The sequence below is a fragment of the Syngnathus scovelli genome, chromosome 4, assembly GCF_024217435.2.
Source record: "Syngnathus scovelli strain Florida chromosome 4, RoL_Ssco_1.2, whole genome shotgun sequence".
Lineage (NCBI taxonomy): Eukaryota > Metazoa > Chordata > Actinopteri > Syngnathiformes > Syngnathidae > Syngnathus > Syngnathus scovelli.
In genome coordinates, this window is record NC_090850.1 from 2,841,773 (window position 1) to 2,861,177 (window position 19,405).

Below are 19,405 nucleotides of genomic sequence, written 5' to 3' on the forward strand. Positions count from 1 at the left end.
GTGGCAGAAACTGGCTTTCTGTTTCTCTCAGTCGCTTTAGCTGCAAGCATGAAGTGCGGGATGTGAAAGACGCACAACACGCGGGCCAGAACGTATCCCTTCCTTTTGCATCGGTTTGAACGGAATCGTGGCTTTGGCTCGCAATAAAAGACATCTACCAGGCAACCGACTCGCCGCGCCGCTCAACTAATAAGCAAGCGCAATGGGTGCCTCGCTGGATGGCGCGCATCAAACATAGCGCAAACCTTCAAGCGTGCCGTCAATAAATTACCAGTTCATTGCGCTCTTCAGAAAGCAGGGTGTTTCGATCCTCCAGTTTCCTGATGACTGCGCTGAGCTCAGCGATTTTCAGATGAAACCTTCGCGTGTCCCGATCCTCCTAAGACTGAAAACGCCCCGCAACACACACACACAACCACTCGTTCAAAGTTCAAAACTATTTTTGTGCTACCTTCCTCCAGCAACGAACTAAGTCATGCATACTGCAAGTGTGTGATGAGGTGGCTTACGCTATGAAGAGGATTGCTAGTAGCGGCGTTGACCCCACTTCCAGGGTAGTTTAGGCCCGCCCTTTGGGAATCCCTCAGGGCAGCGATCTGCTGCTCGGCAGCCTGAGTCTGCAGCTGAAGGCGGTGGACGTGGCCGGCCCCAGGGCTTTATCCAAAACGCTCTGTCTTTCAGCTTGATCTCATCCATCTGGATGTACAAACGGGGAGCGCTCAGGCAGGCGGGCAAACTCATTTGCCAGAATTGTGACAAAAACAATGAGAGCAACCGGCCAATTTTTTTCTTGAATCGACTAGAACACCTTTGCTGTGACAAAAGCGAAGCGAGCAACCGGACGTTTTCTTCTTGTGAAATAGAATAGAATAGAATGCCTTAGGTGTCATTGCACTGCAGGTATACAACGAAATTGGGAACATAGCCACGCACCGCGCATCTGATCAGTCCTACCAGTCGGCGGATATCCCTCTCGCAGTCTCTTGGTCCGGCTCAGCTCCTCCCGATGCTGGTGATGAGCCGATCGGAGCTCGACCGCTCGGGACTGCCAGGCCTGCTGGGCCACTGCCAGGGCTTCTTCCGCGCTCCTCTTTGCCCCGCATTGCTCCTGAAGCTCCTGGTGGAGGCGACACCGCTCGGTCTCCCGACACCACCGCGTCTCCTCCACCTCCGCCAGCAAAGCGCCCCCGCTCCTCACCTGAGCAGACATTGCGCCACACCGGGCCGTTGAGACCACAACGGAGCGCCGCGACGCTTACTTACTATTTGACATTTGGTAAACAAACGTTACTAGTGAATTGATGGCAGCAGCTACATTTAGAAATAGTCTTACAAGTTTGATGTCCCAGTCTGTCACTCTCAGTGCCAGGATCCCTGAACCTCGATCCTGAGACTCCGCCTGCAGCCGTGGACGACTACAAAACGGTGCCTGGCTTTGAGGCACCTTTGACCTTTGGCAAGGACAAAGAAAGTGCTTGTTGTGCTTGGAGGGGGCAAGTACACCCCGGAGGAAAGACGACATCCTCGGGGACGAGAAAAGACACTGTGTGTGTGTGTGTGCGTGTGTGTGAATGTGAGAGAGAGTATTTTATTGTATAGTATTGCACATGTCTTATCAGCATGTTAGTGTTTGAATGACTGCAATGTGTAAGTGTGCATTGTCTGTGTTTATGTTGTGAATGAATATGTCAGAGAAAGAATTGTAAATTCAGTATGAGTAAGTTAGCCATGTGTGTGTGTGTGTGTGTGTGTGTGTTGTGTGTGTGTGTGTGTGTGTGAGAAAGAAAGAGATTTATGTCAATGTCTTATTTAAATGTTTTTAGTTAAACTGCACACTGGTCAAACGAAATTTCAAACTTCTGTGCTAAAACTGTTACATAGAATTTTTGACAATAAAGTAAACTTGAACTTGAACTTGAACTTGAGAAGCGGAGGAACTCACAATGATGAAAATGGACTCATTTGAACAATGGATTCATTCAAGAGTGATGGATGGGTTGGCTCTGAAGCAACCACAAAAGAACACCAACTTGAGAGTGTGAGGTGCTGCAAAAGAAGTGTCCGACGGCCAAATCGCACTCCTTGCTGTGGCGTTACCAAACTGGGTGGAGCTTGGGTCAAGGTGGACAGGAGCTTCATTGTGCACTGAGTTTGACAGAACTGAGGAGATTTGATTAAAATTGAATAATGCGTAGAGCTACAGAGAAAAGCATCATAGTCAGAGATTGAACAGATTTGGATGAAACAAATAGGCTAAAACGGTAAGAAACAAGAGCGAGATCTGATATTTTTTTTCGTCAGGCTTAAGAAGTAGAAGTCGAGTTAGATACATTTTAGAATAGGACATTTGGACTAAAGTGGATTCAGTCAAGAGGAACGGGGGCATTTGGGCATTTTAATAGGGATTGACAGCAAGGGAGATTGAGGATAGAAGACCTGGACAGCAATGACGTAAATTACATTAAAAACTGCCCATTCGAGGGAGAGGGCTTGGCGCTCCCTGTGTGGAGCTGCAGTTTTGCAGAGGGGGTCAGACCGAGCGAGGGAGCGGATGAAAGGAGTGGAAATAGGCAACGACTTAAGGAAGCAGGGAGAGGTGCTGGATGGTGTGACAGGCAGGATTTTTAGGAAGAGAAAAAAGGGGGGAGTGAGACTCGCCAAGAGGGGCAATAAAGAGAAGCAGACTGAGAAACATATTTGAGCTAGACAACAGGAAAAAGGGGGAGAGCCAAATGATGACGTAAAAAGCCACAGGGAATAGTCTGACCCATCTTTATTGAATTTAATTAGGATAAGTAATAGAGATCGAGTTTGTAGAAGCAATCTGAGGTTATGGAGGCTGAAACGCGGGTCCCACAGTTGGCCCCCAAGATAGACATATATGACAATTTGCGATGAATCTGATGGGCGAGTTTATGGAAAATTGAATTGGAGATTTTACAATAGCTCATGTTGACAAGTATGTTCAAATGTGAAGAGTTACTATTAGGAGTCAATGTTTGCCTGCACACTAACATACTAACTTTGCTTAGTGTGGGAGGAGAGCTGAGTGATAGAGACGGATGAGTGTGTCTGTGAGTGTGTGGATGGGTGCGTGCGCATGTGATCGTCTATGACTGCGTGTGCGCAGTATGATTGGCCAGAGAGGTCTGAAGTTGGGGTGATGTGTTTGCAATTGAGGATAAAATTCCTCTCACCTGAAGGGGTGGTACAGATCGGAGGGTCTGGAACTGGTAAGTGATGAGTTCTGACCGGAACCATGGCTCAATGATCAATCAGGGGCACCATCGACAACAAAACGGTGCAATGGAGAAGGCCCATTTTAGTGATATGGTCAGACAAGACAGAACTAGTATCGATATTGACGTGTGACGACTTTGAGCTCACCCGACGGGGTGACGGACTAGGTGGACAGTGACCAATTGTTTGACGCTTGAACATGTTTGCGACAAGAGCACGCTCTGCTTTATTTTTCTGTGTGACTTGATTTTTTTTTTGCAGCATCATCCACCAGCCAAGGAGCGGATTGCGCGTTGCTTGCGTAACTTGTTTCCATTCGTGCAGGTTGTCGATTGCGTTCGTGGAAAGTTTGTGTTGAATTTATAAGAATATGTTAACCCTTGCCCTTTTGGTTTTTATGATGAACTTGTTGATGACGTGGTTTTCAGGACATGATCCGCGGGATTCATTTTATGACTGTTTTTATTTTGATACTTGATGTCTGTTTTTGTGTGTACAAATGTCCGCTGTCAGCAGGGCTATAAGCTCACTGACAGGAGTGCGATGATTTTTGTTTGTGTTGCCAAGTGTGTGGTGGACAGTCAAGTTTCAAGGACTTGGGGTGATGGTCCCGGGGCCCAGATGGGAGCTAGAGGTTCCGCGGGCCTGGCTACAATGAGTGTGGTGATGAGGGGGGACGCTTTGCAGGTTCCTTTTGATACGTAATGACACATTGGGTGAATGTGTCAAAGGGGGGAGTGGTAAAATAGAAATGGGTGAGTAGGTTTCAATTTGTAATTGTGATATACAAAGGTTTTTTTTCCAAATTCACTTGTTTTCAAGCTTTAACAGGACATGCCAGAATTCAACTAGCAGTGATGGAAGGAGCAGAGGAAGACCAGTGGTAACTGTTTGATTTATCATGATATTTTCTCAGTCGTAGGCTTGGAAAAAAGAAAGCCCATTTTTGATAACCATGTGACTCAACAAAATATGACATGTTTAAAGTTAAAGGGAACCGGCATAAGTATTGGGATAATAGATCCCATATAGTGCAAATTAAATTTGTCTGAATATAACCTCTACTCTCTCTCGTGCAGACATCTGGTTATGGTGTGGTGATGACAAATTATATGAAGCCGAAGAATGCATCAGGTATCTGTGCCCTCGTGTCTTTGATAATGCCTGTGGTGGTTGTCCCCCATTGAAATACAGAATCTCAATTGGAACCTGGAGTCCCCACTGGCGGGGCTCCTGAAGCGAGCCAAAAGAGACGTTTTGCCCTGTCAAACGCACCTCTTTCAATAAGGTGCCCCCGGCTTCCCGGTAACGGGTTTGTCTTAGCCGGGTTCGGAGATTCGTCCGTAATCTAACCACCTGAGTTAAATTAACTCCACCGGAATCAATCTAATTTCTGTACGACGCCAATCCCTCTCAAGTCACCCGAAGCTCGAGCCGAGTAACTCAATTCGAGGCAAGACTTCGAAATGACCGCATCGTATTGATGGCTCCCTGCTATTGTTTGAAGTTCTTATTATGTTACGGATTTTTTTTAGATGTCTTTGTTAAGACCTCAGGGATTCGTTCGTATAGCGCACCCTAGCACTAGTTTTGCCGAAGTAAATGTTGATATGGGTCCGTTCCACTTGGTCGCTCATGCAGCGAGCCGACCAACTTGTTTATTCGAAAGAGAATCGAATTAATAAAAGTGTGACAATAATAGCATTTAAGAAGAAAATTAATGCACTTTATATTACCGTATTTGCCGGTGTATAAGTCGACTCGGTGTATAAGTCGACCCCCTAAAATCCATCCATCCATCCATCTTCTTCCGCTTATCCGGGGTCGGGTCGCGGGGGCAACAGCTTCAGGAGGGACTCCCAGACTTCCCTCTCCCCAGCCACTTCATCCAGCTCATCCCGGGGGATCCCAAGGCGTTCCCAGGCCAGCTGAGAGACATAGTCTCTCCAGTGCATCCTGGGTCGTCCCCGGGGTCTCCTACCGGTGGGACATGCCCGGAACACCTCCCCAGGGAGGCGTCCAGGAGGCATCCTGATAAGATGCCCGAGCCACCTCATCTGGCTCCTCTCAACGTGGAGGAGTAGCGACTCTACTCCGAGTCTCTCCCGGATGACCGAGCTTCTCACCCTATCTCTAAGGGAGAGCCCGGACATCCTGCGGAGAAAACTCATTTCGGCCGCTTGTATCCGAGATCTCGTTCTTTCGGTCACGACCCATATCTCGTGACCATAGGTGAGGGTAGGAGCGTAAATCGACCGGTAAATTGAGAGCTTTGCCTTTTGGCTCAGCTCTCTCTTCACCACAACGGACCGGTACAGGGTCCGCATTACTGCCGACGCTGCACCGATCCGCCTGTCGATCTCACGCTCCATCCTCCCCTCACTCGTGAACAAGACTCCAAGATACTTGAACTCCTCCACTTGGGGCAGGATCTCATCCCCGATCCGGAGAGGGCATTCCACCCTTTTCCGATCGAGGACCATGGACTCGGATTTGGAGGTGCTGACCCTCATCCCGACCGCTTCGCACTCGGCTGCGAACCGTTCCAGCGAGAGCTGGAGATCACGGCCTGAAGAAGCCAACAGCACCACGTCATCTGCAAAAAGCAGAGACGCGATGCTGAGGTCCCCAAACCGGACCCCCTCAACGCCTCGGCTGCGCCTAGAAATTCTGTCCATAAAAATTATGAACAGAATCGGTGACAAAGGGCAGCCTTGGCGGAGTCCAACCCTCACTGGGAACGAATCCGACTTACTGCCGGAAATGCGGACCAGACTCTGGCATCGGTGATACAGGGACCGAACCGCCCTTATCAGTTGGCTCGGCACCCCGTACTCCCGAAGCACCCTCCACAGAACCTCCCGAGGGACACGGTCGAACGCCTTCTCCAAGTCCACAAAACACATGTGGACTGGTTGGGCAAACTCCCATGCACCCTCGAGGATCCTGCCGAGGGTGTAGAGCTGGTCCACTGTTCCACGGCCAGGACGAAAGCCACACTGCTCCTCCTGAATCCGAGGTTCGACCTCCCGACGGACCCTCCTCTCCAGCACCCCTGAATATACCTTACCAGGGAGGCTGAGGAGTGTGATTCCCCTGTAATTGGAACACACCCTCCGGTCCCCCTTCTTAAAGAGGGGAACCACCACCCCAGTCTGCCAATCCAGAGGCACTGTCCCCGATGTCCACGCAACGTTGTAGAGGCGTGTCAGCCATGACAGCCCCACAACATCCAGAGCCTTTAAGAACTCTGGGCGGATCTCATCCACCCCCGGGGCCTTGCCACCGAGGAGTTTTTTAACTACCTCAGTGACTTCGACCCCAGAGATTGGAGAATCCGCCTCAGAGTCTCTAGGCCCTGCTTCCTCAATGGAAGGCGTGTAGGTGGAATTGAGGAGGTCTTCGAAGTATTCTCCCCACCGACTCACGACGTCCCGAGTCGAGGTCAGCAGCACGCCATCCCCACTGTAAACAGTGTTGACGTTGCACTGCTTCCCCCTCCTGAGACGCCGGATGGTGGACCAGAATTTCCTCGAAGCCGTCCGAAAGTCATTCTCCATGGCCTCACCGAACTCCTCCCACGCCCGGGTTTTTGCCTCAGCAACCGCCGAAGCCGCGTTCCGCTTGGCCATCCGGTACCTGTCAGCTGCCTCCGGAGTCCCGCAGGCCAAAACGGCCCGATAGGACTCCTTCTTCAGCTTGACGGCATCCCTTACCGCCGGTGTCCACCAGCGGGTTCGGGGGTTGCCGCCACGACAGGCACCAACGACCTTACGGCCACAGCTCCGGTCGGCCGCCTCAACAATGGAGGCGCGGAACATGGTCCACTCAGACTCAATGTCCCCCGCCTCCCCCGGGACGTGGGAAAAGCTCTGCCGGAGGTGGGAGTTGAAGCTCTTCCTGACAGGAGATTCTGCCAGACGTTCCCAGCAGACCCTCACAGAGCGTTTGGGTCTGCCAGGTCGGACCGGCATCTTCCCCCACCATCGGAGCCAACCCACCACCAGGTGGTGATCAGTTGACAGCTCCGCCCCTCTCTTCACCCGAGTGTCCAAAACATGCGGCCGCAAATCCGATGACACGACTACAAAGTCGATCATCGAACTGCGGCCTAGGGTGTCCTGGTGCCAAGTGCACACATGGACACCCTTATGTTTGAACATGGTGTTCATTATTGAAAATCCGTGTCGAGCACAGAAGTCCAACAATAGAACAATATGATCCTAGGAGCCATGTTGTCGGGGGCTTCATGCCCCTGGTAGGGTCACCCATGGCAAACGGGTCCTAGGTGAGGGGCCAGACAAAGCACGGCTCACAAGCCCCTTATGATGAGTAATATAAATGGACTTAGTTTTCCCTCGCCCGGACGCGGGTCACCGGGGCCTCCCTCTGGAGCCAGGCCTGGAGGCGGGGCTCGAAGGCGAGCGTCTGGTGGCCGGGCCTTCGCCCATGGGGCCCGGCCGGGCATAGCCCGAAATGGAAACGTGGGTCCCCCTTCCCATGGGCTCACCACCTGTGGGAGGGGCCGAAGGGGTCGGGTGCAATGTGAGCTGGGCGGCAGCCAAAGGCGGGGACCTTGGCGGTCTGATCCCCGGCTGCAGAAGCTGGCTCTTGGGACATGGAATGTCACCCCCTAAAATTCGACGGAAATTTACGATTTTATGATATATCCTTTGTATAAGTCGAGCTCAATTGTTGCATTATATTAAACTTCAAAATTCAATATGCGAAATTTATTGACGAAATGTGTTCAAATTCCGGGAGGCCGTGCGCATGCGGCTGTTTATAAGCACCGCGGAGGAGATCGCGGAGCCTCATTCGACTTCCAGCGGCCGGCGAGCTCGCGCACGCCGCCCGGCACCACCGGGAGGCCGGAAATAGCTCCAAGCCGAGCGGATCGGCACTTTATAAGCACCGCGGAGGAGATCGCGGAGCCTCATTCGACTTCCAGCGCACTCGCGCACGCCACCCGGCACCACCGGGAGGCCGTGCACACGCGCCAAGTGGCCGGAAATAGCTCCCGCTGAGCGGACCGGCTCTTTATAAGCACCGCGGAGGAGATCGCAGAGCCTCATTCGACTTCCAGCAGCCGGCGAGCTCGCGCACGCCGCCCGGCATATCAGGGAGGCCATGCGCACGCTCCAAGTGGCCGGGAATACCTCCCGCGGAGCGGATCGGCTGTTTATAAGCACCGTGGAGGAGATCGCTGAGCCTCATTCGACTTCCAGCAGCCGGCGAGCTCGCGCACGCCGCCCGGCACAGCCGGGAGGCCGCGCACACGCGCCGGGTGGCCGAAAATAGCTCCGGCCGAGCGGATCTGTACTTTATAAGCACCGCGGATGAAATCGCGGAGCCTCATTCAACTTCCAGCGGGCCGCGCACTCGCGCACGCCGCCCGGTTCAAATTTTCTAAGTGCCAACGGCTCTTGCGCCATAAAGAGTCCGCCTCGGCTGGTTCCCCATGTCGGCCAGAACAAGTGAAAATTCGGCCTCTTCCCCTGGAAGTCCGGCCAAGTTTGGCGAATATTTTCTAAGTGCCAACGACTCAACCGCCGTAAAGTGTCCGCCTCGGCTGCTTCCCCATGTCGGCCACCACAAGTGAAAATTCGGCCTCTTCCCCTGGAAGTCTGGCCAAGTTTGGCAAATATTTTCAAAGTGCGAACGACTCAACCGCCGTAAAGTGTCCGCCTCGGCTGGTTCCCCGTGTCGGCCACCACAAGTGAAAATTCGGCCTGTTCCCCTGGAAGTCCGGCCAAGTTTGGCGAATATTTTCTAAGTGCCAACGACTCAACCGCCGTAAAGTGTCCGCCTCGGCTGGTTCCTCCGGTCGGCTAGAACAAGTGAAAATTCGGCCTCTTCCCCTGGAAGTCTGGCCAAGTTTGGCGAATATTTTCTAAGTGCCAACGACATTCATTTAGACATGGCGATTGAATGTTTACGTACCGGTAGTTATTGTCGTTGCTTGACGCGCGATGACTCGCACATTCGCTCAATACCCAGTACTTCCCCCTAGCAGTCATCGTCGCTGCCTGGCTTTCGATGTCCGTTATTGAGGTGAGAATATTTGAAATTGTTGCTGAGGATGCGTGTTAATGCGACGAACGCTTTATAATGATTCAGTTTCTCGCTGTTTGATGAGCCTGACGGACACACACCCACGCACAATGAGATGCATGAGAAACAGCCTTGGTTACCATCACATTTGAAGCGATAAATACGAAGTTAAATTTTATGACTCGGTGTATAATTCGAGGTCGATTTTTTTCGGTCGATTTTGGATCGAAAAAGGTCGACCAATACACCGGCAAATACGGTATTAATTCTAACTTCTTATATGTAGATCTAGCACTTAACTGTCGAAGTGCTTCACCCCAGTTGATTGCTTTAAAAAGAGTAACAACTTTCTTAAAACGAATAAAAATGTCTTACTCTATTTAGATTTGCCCATTAATTAATTTGGAAGGCAAGTCTATTTTTCGATCGTGCCCTGTTTAACTTTTGATGCGGCCCGACAAAATTAGGAACTGGGCTGCGCCCGTAGGACAATTGAAATACTTCTATCCTTCACCGACTCAAATAATCTATTTTAACCATCGTCGTTATTTTATTTAGAGGAAGTAAATTTTCAAACGAATTCACTTTTAACAAAATTCACTCTTCCCTTAAATATCTACGAAAGTTATTTAATTCTCTAACATGTTAGGAGTTACTTTTTACGCGGCCCATCAAAAGGGGAAACAGGTCTGCGCCCTTCAAATAATTAAATTACTTTCAGTTCTACACCAAACCAATAATCCGATTTAAACACTTCCGTTAATTTATTCAGACGAAGCAAACTTTCAAACGGATTGAAATTCACTCGTGTCTCAAATAACCACGAAAGTTATTCAATTCTCTAAAATTGCCTAATGTTACTTTTATTTATTACTGTCACGTCCCTGCGTCACCGGAATCCCAGCCAAGCCCCAATCAAGGAATTGCCAGCACCTGCTACAGCTCGTTAGGTCCACTACTTAACCTCTATGCATTCTGCCAGTGGTTGTCAGTTCGTCTCCTTACCCTGCCCGTGACACCACTGCCTTTTGGTCCCCTGAACGATCTCTGTTGCCAACTGTTTCCGTAAACTGACCGACCACGCCTGATCGCCGCCTATCTTGACACCCTGCCTGCCTCCGACTACGACTACGCGCTGTGCTCTGCTGCTCAGCCACGCTACACCCGAACCGTGACAGAATGATCCGACCACTACAACGACCAGCGCTTGGACCCCCCTCCACCACCAGCTTCCACTGCGACGCCCGATCCACGTCTGAGCAGGTTCCATCGCCGTGGGCTCCACAGCTGCCGTCAAACTTGCTCCCGCGACTCCGAACCCGCGGCCGCCATCGGAGTGCTTCTGGCGCCAGCGGCTTTGCGGCCGCGATCGGACTTCGCTGCCGCGACGCCGGACCCGCGGCCGCTATCGGAGTGCCCCCCCGGCGTCATCAGACTCACGGCCGCCATCGGGCTCCACCCCAGCGTCGCAGGACCCGCGAACGTCGCCAGACATCCAAGCCAGCTGCGTCGGACCCGCGATCGTCCCTGACTCCACTCCCACTGCTGCGGCGCGTGATGGCTCTTGCCGCCGCGCAGAGCCCCGCCTTCCGAATGTCGCCGATCACTGTACGGACTTTGTGAGTGGTCGCCGATCGCGGTACAGACTTCCCAAGTCGCCGCCCCAGTGCGGTTGTGTTTCCCCGAGTTTCCGCGGAGTGCGGTTCTGTTTCCCCAAGTCGCCGCCCGTGTGCTGTTGTGTTCCCCAAGTCGCCGCCCGAGCGCGGTTCTGTTCCCGAAGTCACCGCCAGAGTGCGGCTCTGTCCCCTAGGTCACCGCCAGAGTGCGGCTCTGTCCCCTAGGTCACCGCCAGAGTGCGGCTCTGTCCCCTAGGTCACCGCCCGAGTGCGGATCTGTCCCCGCAGTCACCGCCCGAGTGCGGTTCTGTCCCCGAAGTCACCGCCAGAGTGCGGATCTGTCCCCGCAGTCGCCGCCAGAGTGCGGATCTGTCCCCGCGGTCGCCGCCAGAGTGCGGATCTGTCCCCGCGGTCGCCGCCAGAGTGCGGTTCGGTTCCCCCAAGTCGCCGCCCGAGTGCGGTGCGGTTCGGTTCCCCAAGTCGCCGCCCGAGTGCGGTGCGGTTCAGTTCCCCAAGTCGCCGCCCGAGTGCGGTGCGGTTCGGTTCCCCAAGTCGGCGCCCGAGTGCGGTGCGGTTCGGTTCCCCAAGTCGGCGCCCGAGTGCGGTGCGGTTCGGTTCCCCAAGTCGCCGCCCGAGTGCGGTGCGGTTCGGTTCCCCAAGTCGCCGCCCGAGTGCGGCGCGGTTCGGTTCCCCAAGTCGCCGCCCGAGTGCGACGCGGTTCGGTTCCCCAAGTCGCCGCCCGAGTGCGGCGCGGTTCGGTTCCCCAAGTCGCCGCCCGAGTGCGGCGCGGTTCGGTTCCCCAAGTCGCCGCCCGAGTGCGGCGCGGTTCGGTTCCCCTAGTTTTTTTTTTTTTGGGACGTCGGGAGACGTCCCTTGGTGGGGGGGGTTCTGTCACGTCTCGCCCCCAACTGCTCCACTATGTGTCTGTCTTGGTTTCTGTCTGTGTGCTCGCCCCTCCCCTCCTGTGTGCCCATGATCAGTGTGATTGTTCCCACCTGCCTCTCGTTACCTGTCGTGTATAAAAGTCCTGTCTGCCCCTCTCTCCCTGTCGGATCATTGGTTTTGGTTTTGGTATTGGTTGCTGCTGGTTTTGGTTTTGGTATTGGTTGCTGTGGTATTGGTTGGTTTTGGTTTTGGTTGCTGTCGTTCGGTGTTGGCGTACTGTCTTGATGCCGTCATGTCCTGCTGTCTTCTTGTTTCACGTCCCGGTCAGTCAAGTTATTGTTTAAGTCATGTCAGTTTACCGAGTCTGTATTTTGAGTTGCTTCAATAAACCCTGGTCCAAGCTGCACTTGGTCGTCCTGCTCCATGCCCCAACCGATCCTGACAATTACGGTCCTATGTTATACCTTAATAACCCCCCCGCACATTAATCAAATCGTCAAATCAACCCCAAACCATCGATTGCACATTCAGTACAAATCAGCGCACAACGAAGTAGATAATATACAAAACACATTTATTGAAGAAACATGAAATAGAATTACAAATCTCAATTACTCCAGAAACCGAACAATTTCACTCACTGATACCCGTGTTAATAAAATCATTCAATCCCAGAACAATTCGATTGCAAAACACAGTTCATGAAAGAGGGAAAAGGTAGATACCAGCTGCGTGCTATTTTTGGTGGAAGCAAAGTCGAGTGATCAATTCGATCTTACTTCTAAAATCCAAATTAGAGAAACAGGCTGGCCTCGAGGAGACCGGCGGCCCGATGACTATTCCCCATCCTCGCTAAAATACATAAAAGTCGTTCCCCTCACCTAGTTTCTCCTGCAAAGTTGTCCAGTCCAATTCTTTGGAGTAAATTCAAGTTAATTTCAGACCAGCGATCCTGCGTCTCACACAAAGATCTCGGGACTTTGGAAAAAATCTTGAAACTCCCTCGGGCTTCTTCACGTATGAGCGCTCTTTGGGGGACAAAGCCCCGTAGCTGCCCCTGCAGGACTTTTTATAGACTTCTCTGTCCCCCCCCCCCCTTTCTTTCTTCTATACCCTCCCTATAGGGTAAGACTGCCCAGTTTTCCCACGCCCCTATAGAATAAAACTGGTCAGTTTTCCCACGCCTCGTATAGGGTATGATTGCCCAGTTTTCCCACACTTGGACACCTGTTGCCTTCAGCAGCTGTTTCCGCCCTGACCACGCATTACTTTCCACCAAATGTACAGCTAGCCCCTGGTAAAACCTTTCGCTTCCCCCTTTTCTTCACTTCCTGTTTCATGAGAATAACTTTTTAAAGTTACGCTTCAATTAACTCTGAAATAAAAATCCAAACCTTTGATCTATTTCTTTAAACAATTTATGTCACGCCACTATTCTCATAGAGACGGGTCTCTTGATCGAATTGACTAACAATATTGCTTTAAGCTGTTACAGAATACATTTTTAGCCAAGCAAAGAAATCAAAAAGTAAAAATCACATTTGTGCTTCTCCAAACAATTTATGTCACGCCACTATTCTCATAGTGACGGGTCCCTTGATCGAATTGACTAACAATATTGCTTTAAGCTGTTAGAGAATACATTTTTAGCCAAGCAAAGAAATCAAAAAGTAAAAATCACATTTGTGCTTCTCCAAACAATTTATGTCACCCCACTATTCTCATAGTGACGGGTCCCTTGATCGAATTGACTAACAATATTGCTTTAAGCTGTTACAGAATACATTTTTAGCCAAGCAAAGAAATCAAAAAGTAAAAATCACATTTGTGCGTCCATGCGTGACTCACAATCTGACACCGTGTTCCTGTTTTATTTCTATTTTAACTTGCTCAGCTTATTTTGGCCCCTTTTTTGGTCTCATGTTTTGGTCTGGCGCCATCTTTTGGACAAATTTGGAATTTCAGCTCTGCCAATTTATTCCTGTGAACAATCCATATTTTACCATTTGCACCATCTCTTCCCCCCATGTTACATGACAGCCCCCATGGTTGAGCGACAACGATCCAACATATATTAACGCTATAGGAATACCACGGGGTGTGCCAGATAAGTATAAACTCGTTAATCAAGTGTATTCGGGATTCGAAAGTATCTTCCTATGGATCACCCCCAATAAAAATGTAGACTGTATTAATTACGTTCATTACAATGTCCAACGACTGGGTAATTATACAGCTGAATCATTTGCAGCAGTTCATGAACAATTGGCTGCGACGTCGTTGATGGCGTTCCAAAATAGAATTGCGTTGGACATGCTATTGGCTAAGGAGCATGGTGTGTGTGGAATGTTTGGTAATACATGTTGTACTTCCATCCCAAACAACACGGCACCAGGGTGCCGACTGACCAGGGCGTTGGAAGGACTAAGGACACTGAACAAAAAGATGAAAGATCATTCAGGTGTACGCACCGATATTTGGTCTGATTGGATGAAAACGTTCGGAAGCTGGAAAGGCCTCATCATGTCTGTGTGTGTTGCTGTGGCTATTTTTACTACAATTATGATTTTATGCGGTTGTTGTTGTATTCCATGTATTAGATCACTCACTGTCCGGTTGATCGAGAAAACCGTTGGCCCGTTGCCACCGATATTGGCCAATATACCCTGGTGACTCAACATGAGCCGGGGGGGAAGGAAGGACCGACAGCATGCTGGTCGCTGCTTGATCGAGTAACGGGTGATGACCTCATAAATGAGGTCATGAGAGGGAATAAAGGGAAATGTGCTTTCGGTAGTTTGCGAACATATTTTATTAAGGCTGTGTTGGACTTATAATCATATCAATATAATATCTAGTAGTGGAGTGCTCGTGTGGTTGGTGGATGGCGAAGAATGTGCAGGCAAACTGCATGAACTTGTTCTCTTCGAAGTGTTGTGGAACAGGATGTACCATCGGTCCAGACAGGGAGTACCTGACGAGAACACCTCAACGTCGGTGAGAAACGAGAATAACATCACGTCCTGGTGGTCGGGCTTCGTGGGGAAAACCCAACCGCCAGACAGTTGAGGCCGGACACCTGCACTCAGCGATAACACCTAGACGGAGAGGAGATGGCCATCGACCAATCATCGCACAATGTTTTGCATGTTTTAATATTCATATTGTGTTTCTTTAAAACTGGGCAACCCGGAGGAATGTGTCGTCTCTTGTTGTGGGTCACAAGAACGCACGGGTTTTGGTGTGAGGGACCCGGGACCCAGGCGCCTGTATTAGTTCGCTTTGTCAGGAATAAACTATTGGTAAATTCGGTCTGATTGATCTACTGGTCTTCTCTTTGACAGAACGAACTCGCAAAATTGTTAGGTGCGCCAGTGTGTGGATTAGGACATAGCAACTCGTGTTAAGTGTTGATTGCAGTTTGGAGTCAGATCAATAACTAAAATCCGTAGCCTAACAAGACCCACTTACATCGTCAATGAATCCTGTACCCCTGTAACACATATACACGAACGGAAAACAGGAAGTGGTATTGCCTGAAAACGACCTTAAAAATAAATCACCCTACGTCAAATCAAAGCACGGCTGAATAACATAAATAGCATGGAGAATTCTGTTTACACACTGTAAATATGTTTTTGGAACAACTTTTATTATAATTTTTTTTATAACAAGGTACAAGTGTACATACTGTAAATGTTTTTAGAACTCTTTTATTATAAAAAAAATTCTATAACAAGGTACAACACTGTAAATATGTTTTTAGAACTCATAAAAAAAAATTATAAAAAGGTACAAATGTACGCACTGCAATTGTGTGGTCACTCCTTGCCTTCTGCTGGCGTGTGGGCAAGTTTCGTGCCATAATTCCTCAATTTAGAAGTTTTATTTTTACTTTTAATTTTTTTTTTTTATTTGGAAAAAAAATCCGCGATGTAGTGAAACCGCGATAAACGAACCAAGATGTAGCGAGGGATTTGTCACGGTCGGGTGTAGCATGGAGCAGGACGACCAAGTGCAGCTTGGACCAGGGTTTATTGAAGCAACTCAAAAGGCAAACTGACATGACTTAACAAACAATAACTTGACTGACTGACCGGGACGTGAAACAAGAAGACAGCAGGACATGACGGCATCAAGACAGGACGACAACACCGAACGACAGCAACCAACACGACAGCAACCAATGATCCGACAGGGAGTGAGGGGCAGACAGGACTTTTATACACGACAGGTAACGAGAGGCAGGTGGGAACAATCACACTGATCATGGCACACAGGAGGGGAGGGGCGAGCACACAGACAGAAACCAAGACAACAGACACATAGTGGAGCAGTTGGGGACGAGACGTGACAGAACCCCCCCCACAAGGGACGGCTCCCGACGTCCCCAAAAAAAACTAGGGGAACCAACCCGCACTCGGGCGGCGACTTGGGGAACCGAACCGCACACGGACGGCGACTTGGGGAACCGAACCGCACCGCACTCGGGCGGCGACTTGGGGAACCGAACCGCACTCGGGCGGCGACTTGGGGAACCGAACCGCACTCGGGCGGCGACTTGGGGAACCGAACCGCACCGCACTCGGGCGGCGACTTGGGGAACCGAACCGCACTCGGGCGGCGACTTGGGGAACCGAACCGCACTCGGGCGGCGACTTGGGGAACAGAACCGCGCTCAGGCGGCGACTTGGGGAACAGAACTGCGCTCGGGCGGCGACTTGGGGAACAGAACCGCGCTCGGGCGACGACTTGGGGAACAGAACCGCGCTCGGGCGGCGACTTGGGGAACGAAACCGCGCTCGGGCGGCGACTTGGGGACAGAACCGCAATCGGCGGAAACACAAACATGAACCGCACTCGGGCGGCAACCCAAACATAGAATGCATTCGGATGGCGACTCTGGAAGTCCGTACAGTAATTGGCGGCGATTCTGGAAGTCTGTACCTCGATCGGCGGCAACTCTGACAGTCCGTACCGCGATCGGTGGCATTCGGAAGGCGGGGCTGTGCGCGGCGGCAAGAGCCATCACGCGCCGCAGCAGTGGGAGTGGAGCCAGGGACGATCGCGGGTCCGACGCAGCTTGCTTGGATGCCTGCTGACGTTCGCGGGTCCTGCGACGCTGGGGTGGACCCCGATGGCGGCCGTGAGTCTGATGACGCCGGGAGGCACTCCAACGGTGGCCGTGGGTCCGGCGTCGCGGCACCAGAGTCCGATCGCGGCCGCAAAGCCGCTGGCACCAGAAGCACTCCGATGGCGGCCGCGGGTTCGGAGTCGCGGGAGCAAGTTCGACGGCAGCTGTGGAGCCCACGGCGATGGAACCTGCTCAGACGTGGATCGGGCGTCGCAGTGGAAGCTGGTGGTGGAGGGGGATCCAAGAGCTGGTCGTTGTAGTGGTCGGATCATTCTGTCACGGTCGGGTGTAGCATGGAGCAGGACGACCAAGTGCAGCTTGGACCAGGGTTTATTGAAGCAACTCAAAAGACAAACTGACATGACTTAACAAACAATAACTTGAAACAAGAAGACGGCAGGACATGACGGCATCAAGGCAGGACGACGACACCGAACGACAGCAACCAACACGACAGCAACCAATGATCCGACAGGGAGTGAGGGGCAGACAGGACTTTTATACACGACAGGTAACGAGAGGCAGGTGGGAACAATCACACTGATCATGGCACACAGGAGGGGAGGGGCGAGCACACAGACAGAAACCAAGACAACAGACACATAGTGGAGCAGTTGGGGACGAGACGTGACAGGATTACTGTAATATGAAATACAACAGAGGTTGCTGGTGAGATAGATAGATAGATAGATAGATAGATAGATAGATAGATAGATAGATAGATAGATAGATAGATAGATAGATAGATAGATAGATAGATAGATAGATAGATAGATAGATAGATAGATAGATACTTTATTGATCACCGGGGGGATATTCAGTTGCTAGCAGTATCCACACCCAAGAGTGGGCACATGAGAGGTCAAAGAACAGATACGCAGGAGTTACAAAAAATGTAAAAACATGCACAATATTATGAATTAATGGATAAATACATAAACAGATAGACAGTATCAACATCAGTCACGACAAACAAAATAAGAGTTGTGGCAGAGACTGTCTGAAGACGAAATTAAGGAAACAGTAAGTTTGTTCATGAAGCTTAACAAAGAGATTTTGGGCTGGACACATAAGAAGACAACACAGTCTTTGTGGCATTGCACAAACCATTTGTCGTTATGTAACTGCCTGGGTCTATTTGGTTGGCAATATGAAGTCCAACACCACTTGTTATGTTGGATTGGTAAAACAGAGTCATGTGAGTTCAGAAGTCTCTCTGACAAACCAAAACAAATATATTTTGTATACAGAATAATAGATAAATGTATTGCATAGAATGTAGCTCCATGTAGCAGTGTAAAAATAATGTTTCTTTTGAGTCAAATAAATATAGTTGTATAACTACTCTGACAACTAAAATGTAGTAACAGTAAATGTATAATATACATAATGTTTACAGTACAGACATGTACAAAGAAAACAGATGATTTGTGACTAGTTTCACAATGATGTATAGTTTTAATATTTAACCTTTTAATCTGTCTAAATATTTGTCTTCCAATCAGAGTCTCGGAATGATCCCAGGGTATGCACATGTGGCCAAGGACAGAAGCCATGGAGATGTTGGCCACTGAGGAGCCAGCCTTTGTTGATGTAGATCAAGGCCTGACTCTGGCTTGCCTTGGCTTCCTCTGCCTGCTGCTCCTGGCCATGATCATCCATTGTGCCAAGGTCATCATGGATCCCTACAGCGCTATTCCCACTTCCACATGGGAGGAACAACACCTGGATGATTACAGTCATTGGCATTCAGAACACATATGAGCACTCTAATCAGAGCCCCATCTGAAACAAGAAGGCTTCTTCACAACACCTTCGTTTGCAGGCCAAAGGAAGTGATCCCTTAATTTAGTAAATATTATTATTATTGTAAGAGAATAGTACACATCTTATGTTTGTGTGCTTTTTTTTCCATTTTCTAAAAGCCTGCTGACATGGACTATTGGTGAAGGACAATTGAACAACTGATGAGACTGTCTGCCCGGGTGCTGAGAGTTACAACTTCAGAATAAGAACGCACAGGTAATTAGGAATCTCTGTCTTGGTGCTGTCATTCATAATAAAGTTGCTTGTCCTCAATTAATTGTATTTCATCTGCCATTTTAGCTCTGATATTGGGTTGCAAAAAATTCAGTCACGTCTTCTTGGCATCTTCACAAATGTACTGTGTTTAGCCATTCAACTGTAATCTCATCTAACGTCACATGTAATTGCATAACAATAAAAAACAACTGTGGCTATTCATTAGTGCACAACCCCAAGGTACACAATCTTGGGTACCTTGAAAGGCATTTTCCATCCATTATCTGAACGGCTTATTCTCACAAGGATCGTGTGTCACAAAACTGATCTGGTATTAGCAACTAGAGAAAGTTGGAGCAAGGCTGGTGAAGAGTACTGTTTATCACTCATTAAGCCCATGCCTCTAAGAATGTGAGTTGTCATAGAATCCAGAGGAAGCGCAACAAAGTACTAG

At 50.0% G+C, this 19,405-nt stretch overlaps 1 protein-coding gene across 1 annotated transcript; it reads left to right on the forward strand.

The window, feature by feature from the left end:
* The first annotated feature begins 641 nt into the window (after positions 1–641).
* Positions 642–19,008, forward strand: LOC125966925 (cortexin domain-containing 1 protein). Its single transcript, XM_049717535.2, has 3 exons — positions 642–4,123; positions 4,320–4,374; positions 18,435–19,008. The coding sequence occupies exon 3, from the start codon at positions 18,457–18,459 to the stop codon at positions 18,691–18,693; it is 237 nt and encodes a 78-aa protein (XP_049573492.1). The 5' UTR covers positions 642–4,123; positions 4,320–4,374; positions 18,435–18,456; the 3' UTR covers positions 18,694–19,008.
* The last annotated feature ends 397 nt before the right edge of the window (positions 19,009–19,405 follow it).

What these genes read in the sequence shown, in the direction of transcription:
- LOC125966925 (XM_049717535.2), top strand. Translation starts at nt 18,457, where the DNA reads ATGCACATGTGGCCAAGGACAGAAGCCATGGAGATGTTGGCCACTGAG.